This window comes from Lonchura striata, chromosome 5, assembly GCF_050655825.1.
Source record: "Lonchura striata isolate lonStrDom1 chromosome 5, ASM5065582v1, whole genome shotgun sequence".
Lineage (NCBI taxonomy): Eukaryota > Metazoa > Chordata > Aves > Passeriformes > Estrildidae > Lonchura > Lonchura striata.
This window is the reverse complement of record NC_140707.1, coordinates 36,681,898-36,705,878: the sequence shown is the minus strand read 5'-3', so window position 1 is coordinate 36,705,878 and position 23,981 is coordinate 36,681,898. Positions and strand designations below refer to the sequence as shown.

Genomic DNA, 23,981 nt, shown 5'->3' with positions numbered 1-23,981 from the left:
TTGCCACTGTTCTTTGAATCTTCTTTGCAAATTGGCGATTTCTCGCCTCTGAGAGCAGCCCGCTTGTATTTGTCTTCTCATGACTTTAATTCAGTTAGGTTACAGAGAAGCCCAGCAGCTCTGCTGTGTTTTTAGTAATGAAATTACTTATCCCTGGCAAGAACAGGTTTCAGATGTCAGAGACAGCCAATTAAAATCCAAGCACTGAATTCTTTTCATGAGGGCAGCAGGAAGGATGTATGGCAGGAAGAAAAGATTTGCTGCTTGCTAGGATGTAAATATTATTTTCTCTATCTATTTCAATCTTCTAGTTCAACTCTCTACAAAATGCAGTGCTGAATGAAAACACTGTTTTTATATGCAAGATGGGAAAGAAGGTGAGGTTTTCCACAGACCTTAGAATTGAGAAGAAGGTTCAGTAAGATTTAAGTGATCAACTGAGTAGTGAGGGCAGCTCAAGAGACATCAATAAGGACAAAACCCAAACAAACCATTCTTTGGATGGCAGCTCCTGGGCATTGACAGATGTTCTTCCCTGTGAAAAGGGTGAGGTGAAACCACATTTTGGCTTATACAATCAACTTGTGTAAGACAGTGTCACAGACTGAATGGCATGTCTGGTTCATTGTGTGAACTTCAGGCAGACAGGCATAAAGGTACTTCATAGTTTCAGTGAAATAGTGTTTATATAGGAAGAGGTCTGAATTTTGAGTGTTTTAACCTGAAAATCTGGATTAGCACAGTAAATAGAATGCTGATACTTGAGTTGCCCTTCTCACTGCCTTTACTATTATTTTTTGGTGCTCTAAGCATTGTATTGTTCCAGTTAAGATCACAGTTCTGTGGTCTATCAAACTCTACTGCCCTGGCCTAGAAATTTCAGTCTGTGCATAATTTTCAATTTCCCAGAAGATTGCTTTATAAATGGCAAGACTGTCCAAAGAGACCTTTTGCATAGATTACCTCCACTTCTTGATTTTAGAGTCCCTGACCCAGCAAAGTCTGATTTTTCAGGAGTACTGGAATCAGCATTAGTGAGGTGTGATCTCTGAGGACACCATTCACACCTTGAGGATCTTCCGAAGCATCTTACTCTGATTAATCTCAGCCACCAGATCTCTATCTCCATTTTCACTACAGTCACAGAGACATTGAAGCAGTGAATGAGCTCTCTGCTTGCAGAAGATGCCACCTCTTTCTCCTTTACGCTTCCCTCTGTCTCATTTCAGTGGGGGAATCAGTGTTAGCTAAAACATGGAGAAAGGAAATCTGCTCTTTGCATTTTTTTTTTTTTTATATAGATACACCTTAATACAAATTAATTCTTGTTCCCTTCCATTCACTCTACAGTCAACATGTTGGCTGTTAGAAGAGGAAGTGGAAATTAAAACAGACTGAAGGACCAGCCCCTGGGTCCCAGGGCTACACTAGGTTTGTAGAAAATGCCCCCTTACAAGTTTGTGTCTGACAGTGCATAAAACATTAAAGTGTTAACAGCTTATGTGGACAGGGTGATGCTCAGCCTGTGGTGCAGCTGATCTGCTTCTTAGTACAGAGGAGACAGAAAGTTTCTTCTGGAGAGCAAGGGTTTGAGACTGTTTGGAGAAGGAGGAAAGACTGTTTGTTTGGAAAAGAGGCATTGCCTTAGGATACTCATTGGGATGCCACAAAAAAATTCATGCAGACACAAAGATCAGCTCTCTGTTTCAGAGAGTGATTTACATTCCTTTGCTTTGGCAAACATATCCAGACTTCTGGTGCATCCCTAAGTATCTGAAACTTTTGTGACCTTTGGAATTTGTAATTCAGTGCAGGCCTTGGGGAGCATATTTTCTGGCCATGCATTGTGTTTTTCATTCTGTTTTCCTCCTTGCATTTAATTAACTTCATTTGTTTTGAGTTAATTTCATTTTTCACCATCTTGACAACTTCATCCGTTGAAGTTCTCCATCTCAGGATGAGCAGAGTGTGTCAGTACAAAGCTTTCTTTTATTTGCATGCATCAATGAGTTTTCAGCCAGACCTGGAGGGAATATTCTCAGGAGTAAAAGCTCAGCAAGGTCTCCATGCTTCAGTTAGTTATTTGGCCTTTCTGACACAGCTAACAAGGGTGTTAATTATTGCTATTTAGAGCAGTGGCTTTGTGGCAGAGATAATTGTCCATCTGGAACTAAGTGAGTCTCTTTTCAGTAGAGCATCAGACAGCTGTTATATTCTCACAACTGGAACAAATTGAAATATTTGTAATGTTTTTCCACTGATGAAAAATGCTCAGGATTAAATTAACTGCAGTCTCACAAAATGGAAAGAAGCATGTCCTTTTTCTTAGAGATTTTCTAATCAAAAATCTGCATGAAAATGAGTAATTTAAATGTTGAAACAGGATGCTTGCATATTATGAGGCAAGGGTTCATTATTACTTTTTCCTGTTGTAAGGCAGCATTGGTGTTGTAGTGTTCTCAATGCATTCAGACAATTTGGATCAACAATTGATTTGAAATTCCTCCTCTCTGAGAAAGGGCTTGTTTTCAAAGGTCTATCTCAGCAGTCAGAAATGTATGGTTTTGCTCTGTGATTTTCAAAAAAGTTTGTCCAAAGATTTACAGCTTATGTCAAGGGTATGTTTCTGTTACTTAACTGTGTTAGTGAGGCATGTAATTTTATTTAGTTATTTATTCTCTAAGTGAGCTCTCAGGTACTAAAAGTTGGTTGCTGAGGTGGAAGTGATCTGTTAAGCTGCCTTACTTGACATGACACTACTCAGAACCAAAGGCAATGATTTTTATCACCATTCTCCTTTACACCTCCAGTCATTTGTCCAGAATTGTTACCTGCCTGTTTGACCAGCAGAACATCAATACCTGGTATCTGTTCTCCCACACTACATTTTTCCTAAAATCTCCTGTAATCACAGCTAGAGGAAGTTGCAGACCAAGGAGCTTATCCTGTATGGGATAACACGGAGGGTTTGTGCTCCTGTGAAGACCCACTGCCTTCAGCACAGATACAAGTAGTTTACCTAAGACACAGGCTCAAAAGAGTAATACAAAATTATGATTGTTCAATACACATTTTCTACTCAAGGTAATATTTACTTATCTTAACCATATGGTTGTATTTAATTAATTGATGTTATCTTTAAATTTTCCATCACTCTTTTTCTACCGTCTTCCGACCTCTTTCCTGTATTCTACAAATTATTACAGGAAGACAACGGAATCATTTTGGTGGGAAACACCACTACCCACGTGAGATTAGTATCCTGGATGAACATCTTCTGAACCCCCTGGAAGAGCCCTCCCTCCCAGGTACATGATTCAGTAGTGAAAACCTGGCTCTTGGCTATAAAAGGTGGCTCCCCTCATGTCTCCTGTGTATCTGCCTGCCTACAGCAGTGAAGCAACTATAGATAACCCAAAAATGTGGAGACTGTGTCAGGTAGTCTCTCCAGGTTTGGCAAGTAGTTTGCTGGAGCCCAGCTCACCAGCCCTGAGATGGCAGGTGCTCTTTAAAGAAAAACAGAATCTCTTCAAGTGAAAACAGAAGCTGCATGACTGAGATTCAGAGTTCATGGAAAGGCAGCTTAGGAACAAAAGGTAGAGACTGGTACAGAAAGTTAGGAATAGAAAGAATGCTGAACGCTGAAGCTGAATAAAATGAGTGTAGAATAGTGGTGTAAAAATGAAAATCCAGGGAGAAGTAAGTAAGGATGAGGAGCTCCACTGAAGGGAAAAATTGGATGAAAAAGTAAGAGAACAAGGGAACATTGGGGACTAATTTACTGGTAGTGGTAGAGATTGCCACTCTGGAGGACAGATAAGAATTGTGTGGGTAAGAAGAGCTGTCTAAAGGAGAAGGTGAGGAGGAGAGGTTTTCTTGAGGCCGTTTTGTAGCCAACAAATACCAGTGTGTGTGACTATCCCAGCTCCTGAAGGCTGTGACACCTGGAATGTGACAATCTGTAGTGTCGTCTGTTCCCATTAGCTATGGGGAATGCTGTAATGCAGCTGAAACTCATACTGCATTGATTCATCTGCATGTTCACAGGATGATGTCTGTTGGGGATAGTTTTGCTTGCCTTTTCCTTTAAGCAAGATTGGAATTTTTCTTTTAAAAGTCTGTAATTTTTACCTCTATTTTAATCATTCAGCTCTTAAACAGTTCTACTTTTGACCCTGGCTTTTGTGCACAAACTGCATCACACAATTTTTAGATACATTATGGAAAAAATTTATTCTTAGGCCTTATCTAATTCAGTGGAGAAGATGGATTTGTTTGGGTCTTAGAAAATGGTTGTGAAATAGAAAGCATCCTTATATGCTGAACTGTTGTAGAAACAAAAGATAATACTGAATAAGAACCAGGAAAAAAATTTCTTGGGGAAGAAGAGTCCCTACAGATGGTAGCAAGAGGCTGTTCCCTGGCAGTTTCTGCTGCCACAGACTTGTGCAAGCCTGAGACAAGTCCCTTCAAACTTTCACTGTGTTTCATAAATGGTCACTAGCTGTAATGACAGATGTTTTCAACCCTTGTCTCTGTGTACATTGTTTAGTTCTCATTTGAAAAGTTGAACATCATCTTGCTCCAGACTGGCACTGAGAAGAGGAATTTGATCATATTTGTGAGACACTTGGATAAACCCCTTAGAAGTTCAGTCCCTCTTCCCTTTTCCTTTCCCCTCTCACACCCAATTGATAAACTTTATATTCAGACCATGATTTATCAAATAGTGTGCAAGAAATAAGGGGAGAAAGGAGAAAAGCAAACAGTGACCATAACAAAGTAGTAGTTGTGCTATGACTAGCAGAAAGTGGGTATGAGTACTGAGAAATGCAGGGAAGCTGACATCTGACTCAACTCTTGCTGTTTTGGTCCCAGGGGACACAACTGTAGTTCTGTGGTGGTTCTCAACGTGTGGTGCCAGTGGTCCCCATGGGCCAACTCAAGCTCAGTGTGACAGTGCCTACAAGAACAGCAATGTGTCAGTGACTGTGGAGAAGGAGGGCAGGCTCCGGGGAGTGCAAGTCTGGAGAGTGCCAGCCACAAACAGATACAGGTGAGGATCAGTGTGTGCTGGGGGGCAGCCACCTCTAACTGCTTTTTGTTTGTGGGGATTCAACAAGCACAAGTGTGAGAGCACTTGTACTGAGTGGGTAGAGGAGACAGTGAAGAACTAGGAGCAGTAGTTATTAGGATACATATCTGAGCTACTGTGAAGCATGGAAGAGTGAGCAGAGATGTATAAGGGATCAGAAGAGGAGTGAGAGTGAGCATGCAGTCAAGGAGTGCTGCCATCATCTCAGTCCTGTAGTTTTAGACTTCTGAAGTGGCTATACCAGCTCATGCTATTTGCTCCTGCAGTTTCTGTTTCCAGTACTTGGGTGAGGGTTGGTTTTGTGCAACCTACCTATATGGGTGTCAGACAAAGAATAGTCACAAGCTGCTACAGCAGGGGAGCCTGCTCTGGAGAAATGTCTGTTTGGAAGTGAAGGCTGGGAGTCCTTGCAGATGGATTTACTTTGGGGATGAGAAATGTGAAAGCTGTTTCTTCATTTATTTGCTTTGTCTTGCAGGATTTCTGCCTATGGAGCAGCTGGGGGGAAGGGAGCCAAAAACCACAATAAGAGGTCCCATGGGGTCTTCATCTCAGCCACCTTCCACCTGGAGAAAGATGAGCTGCTGTACATCTTAGTGGGGCAGCAGGGGGAGGACGCATGCCCTGGGGTGAGGGCCATGAAGCACATGTGGGCCGAGACCTTGCAGATACTATTCAGTGGGTGGCTTGGGCTTTGGTGATAAAATATAGAAATCCCAGAATCCAGACAGGAGACAGGAAAGACCCAATAAAAGAAGTTAGAAAAAATCTCAAAACAGATAAAAAGAACACTGAAAAGAAAAATAATCCCAAAATGCACAAACAAATATGAAGCCCACAGAAACTTTGCTTTAAGCTCCTGGTGTTTGAAGTAAGTTCTTCATCAGCTCTCTTGTGCTTATTTTAAGCAGGAAGCCCATAAGCAATTGATGTGCTCCCTCTCTTGTTTTTCCACAGTCCAGAGATTTTGCTGTCTGCCAGGATTTCAGAAAATTTACTATTATTTGTGGAAGCATCCAGCAGTTTTGTGGCTGCACGGTATTACATACTCTCTAGGCTTAGAGAGTGAAGTCTGAATCCAAAGCCTACCAAAACCAGTGAGAATCTTCCCACTAACTCCAATGGCCCCTGGACTAGCTTTTTGTGATGACAAAAAAATAACCTCAATAGAAATGGAAATTGGTTGACATGATTGCTTATGTGTGTATCCTCTAAATACTATACCAAATTACCTGAAATTCCTTTTGTCATTTAAGCTCAAAAACTACCTCTTTTCAGCATCAGTTTTTGATACTGCTTTGATCCAGAGATGCTGTTAACCTCTGGTCAGGAACAAAGCTGTTTTTCCCTCACAGACTGGTGTGTTTGAGGATGCATAAACTATTCCTGTAGGCATTTGAAGTTACGGATGATGATGAAGTTACAGGAGATGATGTCTTACCCAGATGCTGTAATTGCTAAACCCACCTTTTCTTCACTTGATATAGTACAAAAATTGTATCTATTTAAATGAAAGATACATTTGTGTATCTGCAGTTCCCTTTTCAGTGCACTCTCTAGTCTTAGGTCATAATCTGAAAAGTTGTCCATTAATCCCTTGCATTTCATCATTTGTTCTCCAAATTGCAAATTACAACCCAGCACTGTCTCCCTTTGGCAGGTGCTACTGGAAAAAGTTGTAGTTAATATTTCCCACTTCCAAAGCCCAACTTGCTTTGGCTTTGAAAATCATGATGAATCTGTATGTTGGGTGTGTGTGCTATGTTTGTTTTTCTTTCTCTGGAGAGGTTCTGCAGCTCCAAACCTTGACTAGCTTTCCTCAGATTTACCACAGTTGTTTTTCCCTGGTCTTCATCTATCTTGCCATCTTTTGTTCTCCTGTTTAAATTAACCAGACAATTAATTGCTCCACCAACTAAGAAAGGCCATGCACCATCACTAACAGAATTGAGAAAGAGCTCTCCCTCTGTCAATTTTCAATCAATCTCAGTCTTGGGATGAGATGCAATGGGCAGAAAATGGAACATGTTCCACCTGAATGTGATTAAGAACTTCTTTGCTGTGAGGGTGACTGAGAACTGGAACAGATTTCCCAGAGGGATTGTAGAGTCTCCTTCTCTGGAGATAGTAAAAAACAATCTCGGCACAATCCTGAATTAAGTGCCCCAGAGAAGTCTGCTTGAGTAGAGAGGTTGGACTGACTAGATAACCTCCAGTGGTCACTTCCAGCCTTCCCCATTCTGTGATTCTTCATGAATGAGAGGACACAGGCAGTAAGACTGGTGTGGGAATAGGAAATTGGGTCTCCAAATTACTATTCTAAGATGTATCAATAGACTATTCTCAATTATGTGTGGATCACCTTTCCTTTATACACTTATCTCCTTGAGAAATAAACACTAAATGTGTCAGTGAGAAAGTTCTCAGAATTAATCCATAATCCAAAATACTTAAATGTTTTTGGTTATAAGAAGTTCTAAATGTGAAAAATATTAATTATGTGAAATTAACAATGAGTTACTACATTTTTTCCTGTATGCATCTCTATTTTCATTTGCATGTGTAATGTGAGTTTGCAAATCAGAAGTTACAGACAGATCTATCCCTCAGCTGTCAGTCCTAGTAGAAAAGGTCACTTTCTACGAATATGGTCTATATACTGATTTATAAATGTCTATTATGCATGACAAGCATTCTCATATTATTATACTAAAATACACAGACAAGTCTCAAAAGTTGGACTTTGCTGATATCTGACACCATTTCTTGTCTCCTTTCAGGGAAATCCTGAAACCCAGAAGATCTGCTTAGGGGAGTCATCTCTCATTGAAGAAGATTACAAAAAAAAAAGGGACCTGAAGGAATGGGCTGGAGGAGGTGGGGGTGGAGGAGGAGCAACCTACATCTTTAGAGTAAGTATTTCCTCTTTGCATCCGGCCTGAGCAGTGTCCAGCAGAGCAATTAGTACTCACTGTCAGTCATGGCAAATGATAAACAGTTATTTTTAAAAAGATTATGGAAAATTAATCTTCCTCTTCTGCCTCTTTCTCCCTCTCCTCTTTCTATATCCCTGGTTTTTGTCTTTTTAGTTGTTTATTTCTCTTTATAGCCTTATTTGTATTTATCACCATCATTAGGCTAGCTGAACTGGTTCTTCAGTCCTTAACAGCTCAGATGTGGGAATTACACCAGGATCTCACTTTAACACTGGCAGCATTCCTTAAAAAATGAATCACAAAACCTTGATGTTCAGTTAAACAGTTACTTTTGTACTCAGGAATATGATGTGAAATATTTTTGTAATGATTCTTTGAGACAAGCAGTAGCATTGCCCTAGCCTTAGGCCATTCTTCTTTGGAATGCTTTCATCATCTTTGATAAGTTTGTGTGAGTTGGCATCTCCAAGGGATGTGAAGTTTTTCTGATGTTTGATGGGGGGTTTTCCAGCAGAAGGATGGGATTTTCGAACCTTTGCTCATCGCAGCAGGAGGAGGAGGAAAAGCCTACCTGAAGGCTCAGGACAACTCTCTGGATGATGTACCCCTGGAGCAATTTGAGAACAGCACTGCAGTACCTGGAGTCAGTGGGAGGACTGGGGCAGCAGGTGAGGCACTAAAAGCACACAAGGTCTGAGTCAGGTGGCTGAATGCACTCATTGTCCTGTAGGCATGAAGTCAAGGGCTTCTTTTTCAGTCTTTTGGAATTTTTCTTGGCAGTAATTTTAAGAAATACACTGGTAGTATGTAAGGGGTATCTTCTTATACATTGTGTCACCAGGTAAAAAGAGAATGCACAGAACAGGTGATGAGTACTCCAGCAGAGGCAATTCCATAGCATGACTCCTCTCTTCTATGAGCTGAACCAGGGAAAATGATGTTTGGTGGATGGAGCCTGCTCCTTCACACTGTAACAATGGCCTATGAAGAGAAGACATTTTCCCCTTACTCCCCTAAAACCCTAACAACAACATTCTATTATGGGAATTATACCAGAAATGGAAGCTTATTTATAATCTTGTGATGGCTATGCCAAGAATCCATTCCTAAGAGATAAAAAAAAATCCTGGTGGTCGTCCATCTCCTGCTATAGAAAACTTACAGAGAGGCCACTAAAGTGAGATGTAGAAATCCAATTTATTTTCATTTCCCTGAGGAACTCAGCATATTACATGGCTGACTGCCCTATCCAGTTATCCTGAAGGGGAGGGATAGGCCCCTTATTTTCTTAACACCCCAAGAAATTAGTGCTGAGTTGTTGGTTATGCTGGGCATTAGATTTTCTGTTTATTATTGCCCATGGCAGCAAGGAGCTTGTCTGTATATTCTTTTAAAATTAAAGAAAGGTTTACCTTGAACTAGGAACTTAAAGAAATTAATAAGGACTCATCTCTGTCTCTCTACAAAGCATCTCTGCCTCTGCTTTTCTCACTTGTTTTCTTTTCTCACTCTCTGACTGAAGGTGGAGGTGGTGGCTGGCAAGATGACAGTCTGCTTCCTCAGGCTGGGAAGTCCCTTCTGGAAGGTGGAGAAGGAGGTCAAGCTTGTCCCCAAGCACTAGCCAAGCTCCAGTGGACCACCTCTGGTGGTTTTGGTGGAGGAGGAGGAGCTTGTACTTCTGGGGGAGGAGGTGGAGGGTACAGAGGTAAGCCTGCTGGGGCAATAGTCATGGTGACTAATTTTGTGCCCTTCAGAGCACCTGCAGGTCAGGGAGATTGCTCTTAGTGCAGAGGTGCATGACTGCAGGAGTGCGGCACAGATACTTCAAGCTGAACAATATGAGACCCACCCTGCTCTTCACCATCTCTCTATAACTGGGGAAATCAAGGTTATAAAAGTGTACCTATGTGATTTAATATTTGGAAGGCGATTTAATATTTGAACTTCACCCATCCCCAAGTTAACAATGGAAAATATTCAATTTATTTTTTCTGCTTGAAACAAATACTTTTTTACTTTGCTGAACTGAGAAACCTGCATTTGATAAAGTCACTTCGCTAACCTTGGTACTGGCTGGGTCAAGTGAGGGTTTGACATTATACTATCCAGTGTCACTGGAAGGTTGCAGTGTCACCCCAGGTTATAATGGGAATGAATGCAACCCGTCAGAGACATCATATTTTTTGCAGTACTGATCAGCTAGCCATACTCTTCTTTCTGCAGGAGGACATGCCTCTGATAGTGATGATATCACAGCTGGTGGGCAGGATGGCATCTCTTTTGTGAACCCCATAGGAGAGATCTTCTTGCATCCCTTGGCAGGTACAATATGGTTCTTACTCTCATTTCTTTTCTTCCTCCTTTTTCCTTCTTCCTCTCTATTTCCTCTTTCCTCCTCCCTCTTCTCCTGTCTTGTTTTCTATTCTTTTCATTAAAGCTTAATTCATGCTGCAGGTCAGATCTTTAGCTGTGGTCATTTCTTCAACTATTTCCGTAGTGCTCTGGGACCTTTTTTCTCTGAATTTTAAACCAGGAGAGACACCAGTCATCAGGTTCCACTGCACATCCTCAGTCCCTGACTTTTCCAGGTCAATTCACTTCAAGGCCTCACTCTTTGCTTAAGGAACCAAATACCTTCTTCCCTACTGATCCCCATCAGGCTTCTGACATGTCCACACTGTGTTGGACTATCTGCTCTCCTGCAGAGAAGGAGAGAAGTTGTAGGTACCTGCTGGGTTTTGTTCTGTTGGCTTTTTTACCTTACTGGAACAAGATAGGAAAAACTGAACTAAGCCCAACTGTTGTCTATTCCTTGTTCAGCCATGGAGAGTCATGGTGAGGTGGAGGTTCAGATCTATCTTAACTGCAGCCACTGCCACTCAGACAACTGCAAGCGGGACCCTGACACCAACCTGCCAGTGTGCCAGTGTGAGATGGGGGCTGTGCTGGCCAACGACAATGTCACCTGCACTGGTAAGTTAAGAAGCTTTAGCCTCATTGGATAGCATCTCTATTCTTTATATCATATCTCCTTCTGGCTTTTCTGATGTTCAATTCCCATGTTACAGCTAGTGGATCCAGTGGACAAGGTGTTGTGAGAAATGTCAAACATAGGATTGAAAATTCCTGCTGACCTTTGCTTACATGTTGAGCTGCATCTCTGCCACTATCTCAAACAGTCACATTTGGATTAGGAAGGAGGTAAAAGATCTGTAAAGAGATGTGGTGTGAATTTCCTGAATGGGCTCAGTGTATCAGATATTTAAGCATAAATACCTCTCCAGGATAACGTACCACCTACTGCTGACTTATTTAAGCCACAAATTGCTTCCTTCCACAGCAGTTTCCCACTGTGCTGTCAGCTGATGCCTTGTTTCACAATTACTTCCTTTCACAGTCTTGGAGCTCCAAAACATCAAGATTGTAGACATTTTCAACTTATGAGTAGTGATGTTACCCATGTATAGAAAACTGAAGAATAAATAAGAAATCTGTGTTTTATCAGTTTGTATTCTATCTTCACAATGATTTTAAAATTATTTAGGTACCTTTTCAACTTTCAGGACTATAGAGGTATTTGCTGTAATTTTTATAAGATGCTCTGACCATGATCTCCGTACTGTTTTCTGGAATATAAGCAACAGTCAGAGGGATGCTTTACAATAGCTCTTGTTCTTTTCTGATTAATGCAGCTCTGTTTTTATTCTTCCAGTGCCCCAGGGTCCTATACCAGAGGGACAGCTGCCTCTCCCTCTCCTCTTAGCTGTGGTGTCTGTGATTGTGGTGCTTGGAATGATCCTCACCTGTGGCAGCCTATCCATCAGTAAGATACACTTACTTCTTATCACTCTTTGACCTGGCTTTTTCCAGCTAAATTAGACAAAAAGGAGACCACCTGGCCATGTGCCACTGCTTTCAATATTTGAAGATGAAGTGTTGTGGTCTCCCAAGTGGATTGGAGGAACAGGGAAAAAGAAGTGATAGGAAATATCACCACCCACAGTTAGGCACAAGCAAAGGGCAAGGACTGCTCTTCCCCAGTATTTGCCACAAACATAAGAGCTAGGGAAGCCTTCTTAGCAGGTGTTTCTGTAGCAGCCACTGCAATTCCAGATGAAATCATAATCTGTAATTAAATGTAATTAAATTCATTCAGGGAGATTATTTGCTTTTGGGGCTAGACGTCAGCAAGATACCTCATGGAGCACTCTTCCTCAGCCAATGCACAAAGCAGCATAGGAAACCTAAGTTGTTCCTAGGTGATTAGGTGCCTGGAGGAATAAGACTGTTTGCATATCCAGTACTGAATCACTGAAGACTGTGAAGAAGAGCACAGTGCGGCAATCCAGAGATGTTTCTGGACCATTTATAATTATGGAATTGGTGTCATTCTGTTCTGTGTGGCCAGAATGATCTGTTCTGTCCAGTTGTGGATCTGGTTTTTGCATTTTTATCCATCTCTCCACCTGCAGTTTATCACCTGAAGAAGCAGCAGCTGGAAGGATCCAGAGCACGACTGCAGAGCCCAGAATATAAACTGAGCAAAATCCGCACATCTGTCATCATGACCGATTACAACCCCAACTACTGCTTTGCTGGGAAGGCCGCCACTCTGAGTGAGCTGAAGGAGATCCCACGGAAGAACATCTCCCTGCTGCGGTGAGAAAACAAGCTCCACCTCTCTGGCTAACTGCAAAGCACCCAGTCCAAGTCAGCCAATATACAACAAATGTGATACTTGTTATGTTCTCTAAGATAATTTGATTCCATAAAGTTCTCAAGCAGAAGTGTAAGATCATGAGTCTCCTGTTCCATCTTCCCACACTAGGTATTTCACTTCTACTGTGATTGTGTTTTTATTGCACTTGCCTCCTGGCAGTACCTCCCTTCAAAATCTATAGCAGTATGTCTATTTCAGCATTTCCTACCACAAGGAAATTTCCTGTCATTAAGAGATACCTGCTAAGCTGCTCTTCATCATCCAGATGATACTGATCAAACTTTAGATCTTTAGAAGGAACAATTTCATCATTCTTATGTTGTATACAATCTCCTGAAGACATCAGTCTGCAGACACCTTATTCCATTGTTTCCTATTTTTCATGTCTTTCTTTTGCTGTACTTGGTGATAGAACCCTAGGATTGAGCAGGCCTATTTTTTGTTCAGAACCATCAAGAATCCAACCTCCCTTTCGTAGTGATAGTGACAGAAAATACTGATAAGTTATTTTCAGAAATTTTGAGTTGAAATCAAAACTCTGATTTGTAAGAGCTTGGCCAGCTCTGGATCCAAGGGCATATAGCATCTGTTCCCCCTCTTCTCTTCTTGCAGGGCACTAGGACATGGTGCATTTGGTGAGGTTTATGAGGGAACTGTGGTAGGCATTGCAGGGGACCCCAACCCTCTACAAGTGGCTATCAAGGTCAGTACCCACAAATTTCCTCTATAGCAATAATTAGCCATAAGAGTCATGTTATTTTATCCCTATTCCAGCTGGAAATGCATGTGTATCACATGCATATACATATATGTGATGCAGGCTTGGACACATTGCTGCATCCAGGCATTATCAGCTTTGATTTGAGTGCTTTCTCACAAGTTTTTCCACATGATGTATTTAAAAATGTGTTGTTTCTCAGTTACTTCCCTTTATACTGAGAGTAGTGCTTTTCTACTGTATGTGAAATTTTCAGGTAGTCTTTTGATATTGCACAGTGTAAAGGATGCTGTTGTGAATATATATTGCAATTTCACACTAATTTCTCTATCATTAGTGGCAAGAGACAATAGGCTGATTTTCTCTGAAATTATTGCTGTTGCATCAGGATTTGTCAATTACCCAGCCCTGAAGTTAAGGATGCTCATAAACTGCTTCTGGTTTTTTATAAGCTTGTGACTCAGAGAACCAAATCTACTTCTATGAGTTCAGCTCAAGAATATAGTCTTCATTAATTAAAAAAAATTCTACTGTTATTCATCCTGTCTTTCATGTCATGAACATTGTGCCACTGTACAAATGTGGGCGAAAACCCAGGACACTAATAAGCAGTTGGAACTGTCCAACTCAGTTTCATTATCCAGACTGGAAGAAGCACCAGAGCACAGTGGCAAACAGAAGGATATCAGCATGTCATTCATTTCTGGTAACCCAGTTCATCTGTATCAGCAGAAAATGTTGTCCAAATCTGCTGGTGGGAAAGGAAGCTACAGGGCCATGTGACACTACTATTTAAATCAAGTGGCTGTGTGTGTCATATGTGCTGCAGTGTAGACACAAAGAAAGGGGAGAATAAATAACTGTCATCTTAAAAACCTTCCTAGGTCTGTAAGTCCCCATCAAATATTTTCTTGATGTGTACCTGAAGATATTTTTGTTCCAGAATTGTGCATAGAGTTCAATTCACACAAGAAAAAAACCTTCAAGTACATCCTGTATCCTATCCTGACTTTAACTAACAAATGGGTCACATGCAGTGCAATAAACTGGGCACTGAAAGGATGAGCCCCTGCTCTTGGGTTCCTGAGGTGATTTACATGTTATGTGCTCATTCATTTATTTTCTTTTTTTTTCCTTTATCTCTGGTGGTCACACAAATATTCTCAATTCTTTGGTGTGATGGCCCTCACTGCCTTTACCTCTCAACAGACCCTGCCAGAAGTCTGCTCTGAGCAGGATGAGATGGATTTCCTGATGGAAGCATTGATTATCAGGTATAGTTAAAGGGCTTTTTTACTGATAGTGGTCGGGGGGAAAGAGTAATGCAGGTAATGATAGAATCCTTTATTCCCTTGCTGGTGCTCAGAAAATAAGTTCAGTCTTATTTTTCACCAGATGGCATTTTAGTAGCATATAAGGTACTACTTTTTTATCTCAAACATGATAAAGGTTCTCTTCTTTTGCTGTCTCTGGTGCTTTAACGCCAGTAGGCAACTTGGCTGCACACATCAGAGGGATGGAGAAGAGAATCAGAAGGACAAGAAGGCTCTCAAGTGGTTGAGATAAAAGCAGTTTAATAGGTAAAGCAAAAGCTGTGTGAGCAAGCCAAGCAGCGTTGAAGAATTCATTCCCTACTTCCTGTGAGCAGGCATGTGTTCAGCCATTCCAGAAAAGCAGGACTCCATCATGCACAGCAGCTACTTAGGAAGACAAATGCCAAACTCTGATTGACCCTTTCCCCTCCTCCTCCTTTCCCTAGCTTTTATAGCTGAGCATGACACCATACAGAATGGGATATCCCTTTGGTCAGTTGGAGCCAGCTGTCTGGGCTGTGTCCTCTCACAACCTCTTGTCCTCACAGCCTTCTTGCTGCGGGGGAGGTGTGCGTGTGTGAAAAACCTTAATGCTGGGTAAGCACTGCTCAGCAGTAGCTAAAATATCAATCTGTTATCAGCACTGTTTTGATCACAAATACAAAATATAGCACCATATGAACTACTGTGAGGAAAATTAACTCTATTCCACCCAAAAATCATTACAATTTAACAAAAAATTTAGTTGATTGGTTCTACTAATCCTGTTCAAATGAGTAAGAAGGTACAACATTTTTGTACAAACATGTTGTGCATTTGATTTGATATCTTTGCAAGCTTGGCAGAACTTTTATAATGTCCTATGTGTATGGCCCTCTGACAATGAATTATAAAATCTATAAAATCTTCTTGGAAAAGATAACAGACAGCCACTCCTATTACCACCTGTACTTTAGGTATTCCAGCCTTAGAATTTACTTTGTTAACAGAAATCCATAATCTGAAAACAATAGTAGGATCAAGGATGACTTTAAAATAGTAGCATAGTCAAGGTTAATTGTAAGTATTTGGAATTTATATCTTTTGAATTTGTGCAATGTGAAATTTTTCTTCTCATTGTCTGGCCCAGCTCGTACTTAGATGCTGATTCTCTGCTATTAAAGCATAAATCTCATGACATAGTGCCACTCCCTACAGTCTGCAAGAAATTTGATAACTGAACAGGAGGTAACTGATGCATGAAAGAGCAATTTTAATCAATTAAGGAGTACCTTGATTCACTTAGTAGCACGACTCTTTCTCTTCCCCAACTTCCTTTCTATTTTTAGTTCCTTTATTATCCAGGTAATCATTATCTGGATGCTGCTGTCTAATGACTGAGTCTTACTGTGCTTCGTGACAACTTCAGCTTCCTTTTATAAAAAGCAGAATCGCATAAACAGCTGCTGCTGTAGGTATTAGCTGAGTCCCTCTGGCAGACTAAACACTGAACTGAGTCCCCCAAACTAGACAGCACTATGTCTAAAATAACCAATGCTGAATTAAAATTCCTACCATCCAGGACTTTGTATCACAAATTCCAATGAAATTTTCAGGCTTAACTTTCTTATTCCTCTCATGTCACTCTCATCTTTCAGTCAGTGTGCCCATTAAATTCTGTCTTCACAGACAGAAGACTCTGCTTTGCTTTCAGCTTTTCATATCTTATGTTGAAGGCTTTTGATGGGCAAAGTCAGGCACAACCCTGTTCTTGGGGATTTCATAACCAGAGAAGCATTTTGATATGGCTGAATACTTTTTGGTAACTGCATCAAGATTTGCTTCAGTCCAGATTGTCAAATCTCAAGGCACAATGATAATGGATGGATGTTGGCCAGGTACTAATGCTGTGTTTCTCTTCCATGTGCTATGACCTTTCAGTAAGTTCAATCACCAAAATATCGTGCAGTGCATCGGTGTCAGCCTACAGACACTGCCTCGCTTCATTCTGCTGGAGCTCATGGCTGGAGGAGACATGAAGAGCTTCCTTCGGCAGAACCGACCCAGGATGGTGAGAGAACTTCCCTGCAAGGCTTGTGGTTGATTTTTGTATGACTGCTTTTATGTTTTTGTCAACTGGATAAAGGCACTGCTAAGGCCAAGCTAGGCTTGGCTTGGTGTCTCCCAGCTCCCACAGACTTCTGGATACCCATGTCTGTTTGCTTGAAGTAAGCAGGTGTCAGTGAGACAAAATAAAAGCAGGGCAAGAAATTCTAGTAACTGAGGAGGTAAAATCCTGTCCTGCTATTGTAGACTTCTGTCAGTTAGACTATAAATAATTGGTCTTTCTTTTTTCAATACCTATTTTGTTTTCTGTGTACTGTGATGGCACATGAGGAGCTAAAATTATAATCAGAATTCATAGCACTAAGTCCTCTGCAGGTGTGCATTGGCACCATATGGAGAAATACAAATTTATGCCAGTTGAAGATCTGAGCCTAATTTGTTTGATATATCTCAGACTTTGATTAGCAGGGTTGTAATTTCTCTTCACCCTTCCTGAAAGCAATAAAGGAGTTCCTAGAGAAAAACTGACAAAAATTTCCCTATGGAGAGCTGTATAAAGGGGGTGAAAATAAACAGGGCTCCTGGAAAAAGTTTTCTTGTTCTTAGGGAAGTGCAGATGGTGAAGGGTTAGTACCAGTCCTGGAGTCTGTAGTAAAGCATCCCTTTTTTGCGTACTGCTCCTGAGGGTAATCACTGTTCTAGCAGGACAGATAAACTGATGAATGCTGATGTTGGTGTAAATGTGCACTTGTGCATTTTTACTCTCTCTCTTTCTCTTGTTCATATACTAATTTCTGTTGATAATTTATTGACTCACTCTTTAAAAGTGAGTGCTTTTTTATTCTCTTCTATCTCACCTTTTAAACCTATTTGTCTTTTGATTTCATACAACACAGTGGAGAATAGCTCTCTCCCACCCCCTTTAACAGGCTATTCACACCAGGCCATAAATCTCTTGCCAGATTGCACTCATGTACAGTGCTCAAGAGAGGTGAAATCTCCTGAAAGTTTTTGGGATTAAACACGAGTTTAGTAATTTTCTAATTCTTTGCTTTGATCTACTTTATGTTCCTCTTTGCTCCTGACTCATGTAACCCTTCCACCATCCTGTATGTAGGTCTCTCCCTTTCCTTTCTTCTGTCCTTCTCTGCCTGAATTATATAATTCTACTTCACTATCCTTCCCTTACTATTTAATGTCCTTTTTCAGAATCAACCATCCACACTAACAATGCAGGACCTGCTGAATATAGCTAGGGATATTGCCTGCGGCTGTAAATATCTGGAAGAGAATCATTTCATCCACAGGTGAGGAGAAACAGTCTCTTCTGATGTGTCTCAGGGTGCATGAGGCTCATTCACTTTCTATTTGCAGAGGATTAGACAGGACTAATCTCCACAGAGGAGACAGATTATTTCCTCTACCAATGCAGGCTTGTGCTTAGATGACCAAGTGGATCTCCCTGTTTTTTTTTAGGAGTTAGGTTCTGCACTGTTCTTTGCAGTCCTGGAGGAGCAATGTTCTGTTCCAAGTGACAGAGCTTAAGTACTAATTTTCGGGTGCCTGCAATGTAAAGACAGTTGAGATTAGCCCTGTAGTCCACTAGATGGTAGTGTCACTCTGTGTTGGCTGGTAAGACAGCAAGGTATTTATTTCCTTTTTTAACTCCGCATCTTGACTTAAGTGCTTTCCCTATCCCACCAGCACAGGACAATCCATAATATTTCAGCCAAAGAGTAGAGAAGGGTAGAGCAAGTACGACAGGAAATAAAAACACATCTCAGGCTTCCTTCCCAGCTCAGTGTCTGACCTGCTTACACAGTCTTAGGAAGCCCATATTTGTTTCTTCAAATTCATTTTTGCTCATTTGTTGAGCAAAAAATGTTGCTATAGCATGCTTCAAATAAGACCAAATGATTATAGAAGGGATAAAGGTTGTAGTTATCCTTTTAAAAATTTTGGTTAGGTATTGAAATTCTTCATTTTTGATTTAGAATTGCTTCAGCTCATAAAGTTCATAGGCATAGTGGGCATCTGGGTTCCTTATTGTGAAATGCATGCTGTGTCCAGTGCTTGTGTGTAAAGGAGAGGAGAGCCCTTGCACACCAGAGGGTCACACAGGCTCTAACCAAACCAAGCTGCAGCCTGGAGATGTGCAGGCAGGCAATTGACTCACCCACACGTGCAGCACGTGTACCTACGTATGGGGCTGCACAGCACAGAGATGGGAAACAACGCCCAGGGACTGGAGAAATCCAGGGAAACAAAGGCAAGCAGCCGTTGGAGAAAAAAGCCAGGAAGTTAAGATATGGGAATATATTATATGGCTTTATGATTAGAACATCTGAAACAGATTTCTACTGCTTATATTGCAACAATAAGGAAGTTCTGGTGGAAAAGGGTTAGAGATTTCTGTCATTAAAAAAGAGCAGTAAGAATGTGCAACAGGTTGTGGCTCTTGGATCTCTTAATAACTACGTGAGAGGATCAGTATTCTAACTGGAAACTTCTGAGTTAATCACTACAGCATTGTATTTTAGAATCCTTACTGTAATAGTAACAGAAGCATATGACTTGGAAAAAACCGTCTGGGTCAATCTTTGCACTGTTAGATCTCTAATATAAGCAACCTGCGAATGGATTCATTTTGTCTTAGCCAACAATTCAATAAATCTGAACACAAGGAATTTCCCTCAGGTTTTGTATTAGTATTTGTTAGTGACGTCAGCATTGCTTAGAGTGGGTTGGGAAAAAAAGAAAGCTTTCATTGCGGATAATAGGAATCCTAGGGGTAAAAGGTAATGTAGTGGGGTTGTAGAGATGCTTCTACAGGGCAGGAATTGTCATCTAGGAGTCACAGGTGATAACAGAAGAGAAAGTTGAACCTGACTTCCAAATTCTCAGCGACTTTTCAAGGTTAGCAGTGGAAAGAAACATACAAGTTTTTCAAGGAGCTTATTTGTTTTGGCAGTCAACAGGACCCCCACAGTGCTGTGATTTTAATGACTTTCTTTTCAGAATGCATATTTTAAATGAACAGCAATATTTTAGCCTTGGCCATGAAGGCACACTTCCATTTCTCACAAGCTAAACTTGCACCCAGCTAACAGCTGCTTCCATATGGAGCTTTGACTGATTCCATGGGAGATATCCAGAAGTAACAAAGCAACACATTACCAAACCGTGTTGTACATAACTTTTCAAGCAGTTTTCTAAGACTTTCCAACAGCATCACATCTGTAACTGATGAGGACACTGCTGAGATGTCCCTATTAAAAAAAAAAATAGAATAAGAAAGAAATCTGTCATCATGTGGTTGAAGCAAAAGAGGTTGGGTCTGTTCCTCTTCTGATACAGATGCTGTTTTCTGCCCTAGTGAAAAAAGGTGTGAATGGGGAAAGCTTGGCAGATGCTGGGTAGAAGATATAATTCAAATACACTTTAAGAATTGTAGTTAACAAAAATGATAATGTAACTGGAATTCTTTCTAATTTTAACAGGGCTCTTCACGTTTGTTTAAAGATTATTCAAGTAAGATTTGCAGGACTGGGTCTAATACTTTTTCTTTATTCCTTTAACTACTTAAGAGTTTAGAATTAGAATTAATTTTAATTTTTTTTTAAGAGACATAGCTGCAAGGAATTGCCTTTTGACCTGTACTGGAGCAGGACGAATAGCCAAAATTGGTGACTTTGGAATGGCCAGGGATATTTACAGGTAGGTGAAGGGCAATTTCAGTTCTGTAAGTAACTCAGTAATCTGTATAAGTTTAACAGGTTTGAACTGTTTCATGATATGTGAAGCAGTGGATTAATCCATCAGGGGTCTGAATTTGAGGAGCAGTCAACTAACTTGTGTTAACAGACTGTAAATTGACAGATCTATGCTTACGAACAAATCCACTTCAACTGTGCTCCCAGGAAACTACAAACACTTGTGGACACTAAATCAAGCATAAACAAATTTATTAGCTATTTTGTTATAAATAATCTTAAATTGAAATTAAAATTAAAAACCCCCAGGAACCATAATTATCATTTCACAATGTGAAGAAGAAGACTTTCTGCATCAACACCCTGTGCAAAGCATTGGCAAGTTTGATATCTTTAGCTGTGCACAAGAACATCCTTGGTTTCCATCTCAGTTGCAAAGAGGATATAAAATCCTGCTTCAATGCACTATTTGTGTTGATAACTTTTCCTTTTTCTTACTTGGCCCCCAACTGTTACTTGCAATTCCCAGCTGCTGTTACTGTGGTGATAAGATCTTTTCTGTATTGAAGTCCTTTCAGGCTGTGTGACATTCTCTGTGTATTTCATCTTTCCCAGAGCAAGTTACTACCGCAAGGGAGGAAGAGCCATGCTTCCTGTCAAGTGGATGCCACCAGAAGCTTTTCTAGAGGGCATTTTCACCTCCAAGACTGATACCTGGTAATAAATGTCTTTTAATTAATTCTGCTCCTCACTGAAAAGCATCAAGAAATGTACTGCTCAAAAAAAAAAAAAAAAGAAAAAAAAAGTATGTTCAGCAGTAACCTAAAAAAAAGTCAGAATTTCCCAGAAAAACATGAGAAGTCTTCCCACTGCATTGAGTAGAAGTATGGCTAAAGAATCCAGAATAACAGTTTAAATGTCAAATGTAAATAGAGGTAATAAAAATTTGCTATTCATAAAAGCAGAGTATCACAAAAAGCCAATCAAGAAGTAAAAGGCAAAAGCAGATTAGATTCTCAGGAAATCTCAGTTTAAAATCCAGACAAATATCATCAAATACTTCCCTCAGCCTTCAGAAACTTTGTTTCCATCAGTGACAGGGCTACTTATATCCCTTGTAAATTACTCCCTCTGTACGACCCAGGATTACTCTTTTGTATATTTTTTCTTGTTGCATATAAAATGACAGCAGATTTAATCAGAAGTCCTTGCTGGTTGCTGAGGAAACAATATTTATATACTGATTTCTCATACAACTTGAGCTTTCTTTAAAATAAGCACCCCCTCAACAGTAGCACATTCATGCACAGGTGCTGGGGTATGGAAGCTTTCCAGTTGCTTAAGAACACTTCTTTCTCTGTACAGCAGATCCTTCAATATGCTGTACTGAGGCATTCCCTCAAATGCCACACTGACCCAGTTTCCTGAAGTTGCTAGCGATGCCGGAAGACAAGGATTACTTATCAGTGCCTAACTGTGAGCAGCCAGCACTAAATATTTTGAAGGAAAGTGCCACAGTTCCTGTGATAGGCTATTATAAGTAACATGCATATACTAGAAATTACTTTGACCTTTGCAGGCAAAAAGTGACTGAAAATTCTGACCCTGCTGACGTCCTGGCAGAATTCTCTTGACTTCTTTGTTTCTAAATCATACATAATTCCTAGTGGCATTGACTATCTGACCTGCAGATGTAAAAAAAGTACAACCATATGAGAAATGCTGCTGGCTTTCAGTTTCACTGGATGTCTCTTCCTTGATTTTATACTTGAACATCTTGTTCTGAAACACTGATTCAAATATTAAGGAAACATTTGAAGGTCCCTGTCTGACCATCTAGGAGCCACTGCTAGAAGTCACACCTGCCCCACTTGAGCTGGGTAGAAGCCCCTTCACAACTACACCCCTCACACTCACAGTCAGACTAGGTTTCCTCACCAACTTGGCCCCAGGTTTCCCATAGCAGGACCTCAGAGGTCTGGATACTTAAAATAAGTTAACCAAGATCCAATAAAAAATAACAACTTGAGTTCCTTCCTCTGAAGTGGGGCCCCAAACAAAGGAAGCCCTGGGCTTATATACCCTCACAGTCTAAATGTGCCAAAGTCTGGAGTCATTGGCTCCTGCTGTGTCTCTGATTGTCCGGTCACCTGGCAATGCCACAGGTCCTCATTGCTTGTTTTGCAGAGGGTTGGTGCCAGGTCACAGCCTCTTGTCTTGGGCTTCTGCCACCCAGAGCTCAACCTGCAGCCAAATTACCAGCACCTAATGTATTCCTCAACACAAACATCTTAAGTTTTCCCAACTAAGGCAAAAAAATTCCATGCCAGATCTAACAGTTTTTTTTAGTTGGACCATACACAGCCAAGGGTGTTTCAGCATTTCTTGCTCTACTAATAATGAATGCAACCACCTTCAGAGGTACTAAATATTTTGAAACCTCTGCAAAACTTGTTTTGGAGCTTGAGCAAAGGTTTTGATTGATTGGGGTGTCTTCTTATGTAAACATTGACTCATAATCACAACTAATTGCATATTACTGTCATTGGACTGCAGCTTTGAAAGGTCATTGCTGTGGTATTGCCTACACCGCTACAAGGTAGGTTTGCGGAGCACAAATGAAACCTGATTGGTATTGTTGGCTGGTTTCTGACACAGGTCCTTTGGAGTGCTGCTTTGGGAGATTTTCTCTCTAGGCTACATGCCCTACCCTTGCAAAACCAATCAGGAAGTGCTGGAATTTGTCACCAGTGGAGGAAGAATGGATCCACCAAAAAACTGTCCGGGGCCAGTGTAAGTATTTCTTTACTCTCACAGGCCAAGGTGCAGTATGTGTCAAAGATGTGGACAAAGACACTTCTACTCAGGGAATGGTGATTGCCCTCTGTGTTAGGTGGGTATTGCTAAATATGTCTTGAGCTACCGCCTCTTGTATACAGCTTAGGGCACTACAGGATTTGCTTTAAATAGCAGCTCCACAATCAGACAGGATCCAGGGATATAGGAAAGATAGATCCACTTTTGCATTCCTCCTTTGAGCCATGTACCAAGTGTGGTCCCTTTGACCCCTGATCACTTCATACTGAAACACTTTCTTACAAAATAATCTTGATCAATTTTTTTTGTTTTTTTAACTTTAAGGTACCGGATCATGACACAATGCTGGCAGCACAGTCCAGAGTATCGGCCAAACTTCTCTACCATTCTGGAAAGGATCAAGTATTGCACTCAGGTACTGGTCTTTGGTATCCAGGTGGATGATAATCCATTAAATGGATTATTAACTATCCAAAGACATTAGGTTTAGTCCCTAAAGCAAGTGAAGGATCCTGGCAGACTGATATAATTAGTTACTATTGTGGTGGTGCTGTTGGCTCTTTTACAGTGTCCATCCTCACTCTCCCATCTTTCACCAGCCATAATGAGCATACACTGTGCAA

General features: G+C 40.8%; 1 protein-coding gene across 5 annotated transcripts in view; it reads left to right on the top strand.

Moving 5' to 3' along the window:
- Positions 1-23,981, top strand: part of LTK (leukocyte receptor tyrosine kinase) — a 92,832-nt gene that overhangs the window by 63,378 nt on the left and 5,473 nt on the right. For all 5 annotated transcript variants that reach the window (XM_085580284.1, XM_021533465.4, XM_085580285.1 and 2 more), the window contains 18 exons: positions 3,207-3,308; positions 4,879-5,056; positions 5,574-5,724; positions 7,876-8,007; positions 8,543-8,699; positions 9,554-9,736; positions 10,255-10,353; positions 10,852-11,004; positions 11,744-11,854; positions 12,504-12,690; positions 13,364-13,454; positions 14,679-14,743; positions 16,703-16,832; positions 18,038-18,135; positions 20,453-20,545; positions 21,157-21,258; positions 23,200-23,334; positions 23,683-23,773. In XM_085580284.1, the coding sequence (XP_085436410.1) occupies positions 3,207-3,308; positions 4,879-5,056; positions 5,574-5,724; positions 7,876-8,007; positions 8,543-8,699; positions 9,554-9,736; positions 10,255-10,353; positions 10,852-11,004; positions 11,744-11,854; positions 12,504-12,690; positions 13,364-13,454; positions 14,679-14,743; positions 16,703-16,832; positions 18,038-18,135; positions 20,453-20,545; positions 21,157-21,258; positions 23,200-23,334; positions 23,683-23,773 (2,258 nt within the window). The remainder of the gene's footprint in view (positions 1-3,206; positions 3,309-4,878; positions 5,057-5,573; positions 5,725-7,875; positions 8,008-8,542; positions 8,700-9,553; positions 9,737-10,254; positions 10,354-10,851; positions 11,005-11,743; positions 11,855-12,503; positions 12,691-13,363; positions 13,455-14,678; positions 14,744-16,702; positions 16,833-18,037; positions 18,136-20,452; positions 20,546-21,156; positions 21,259-23,199; positions 23,335-23,682; positions 23,774-23,981) is intronic.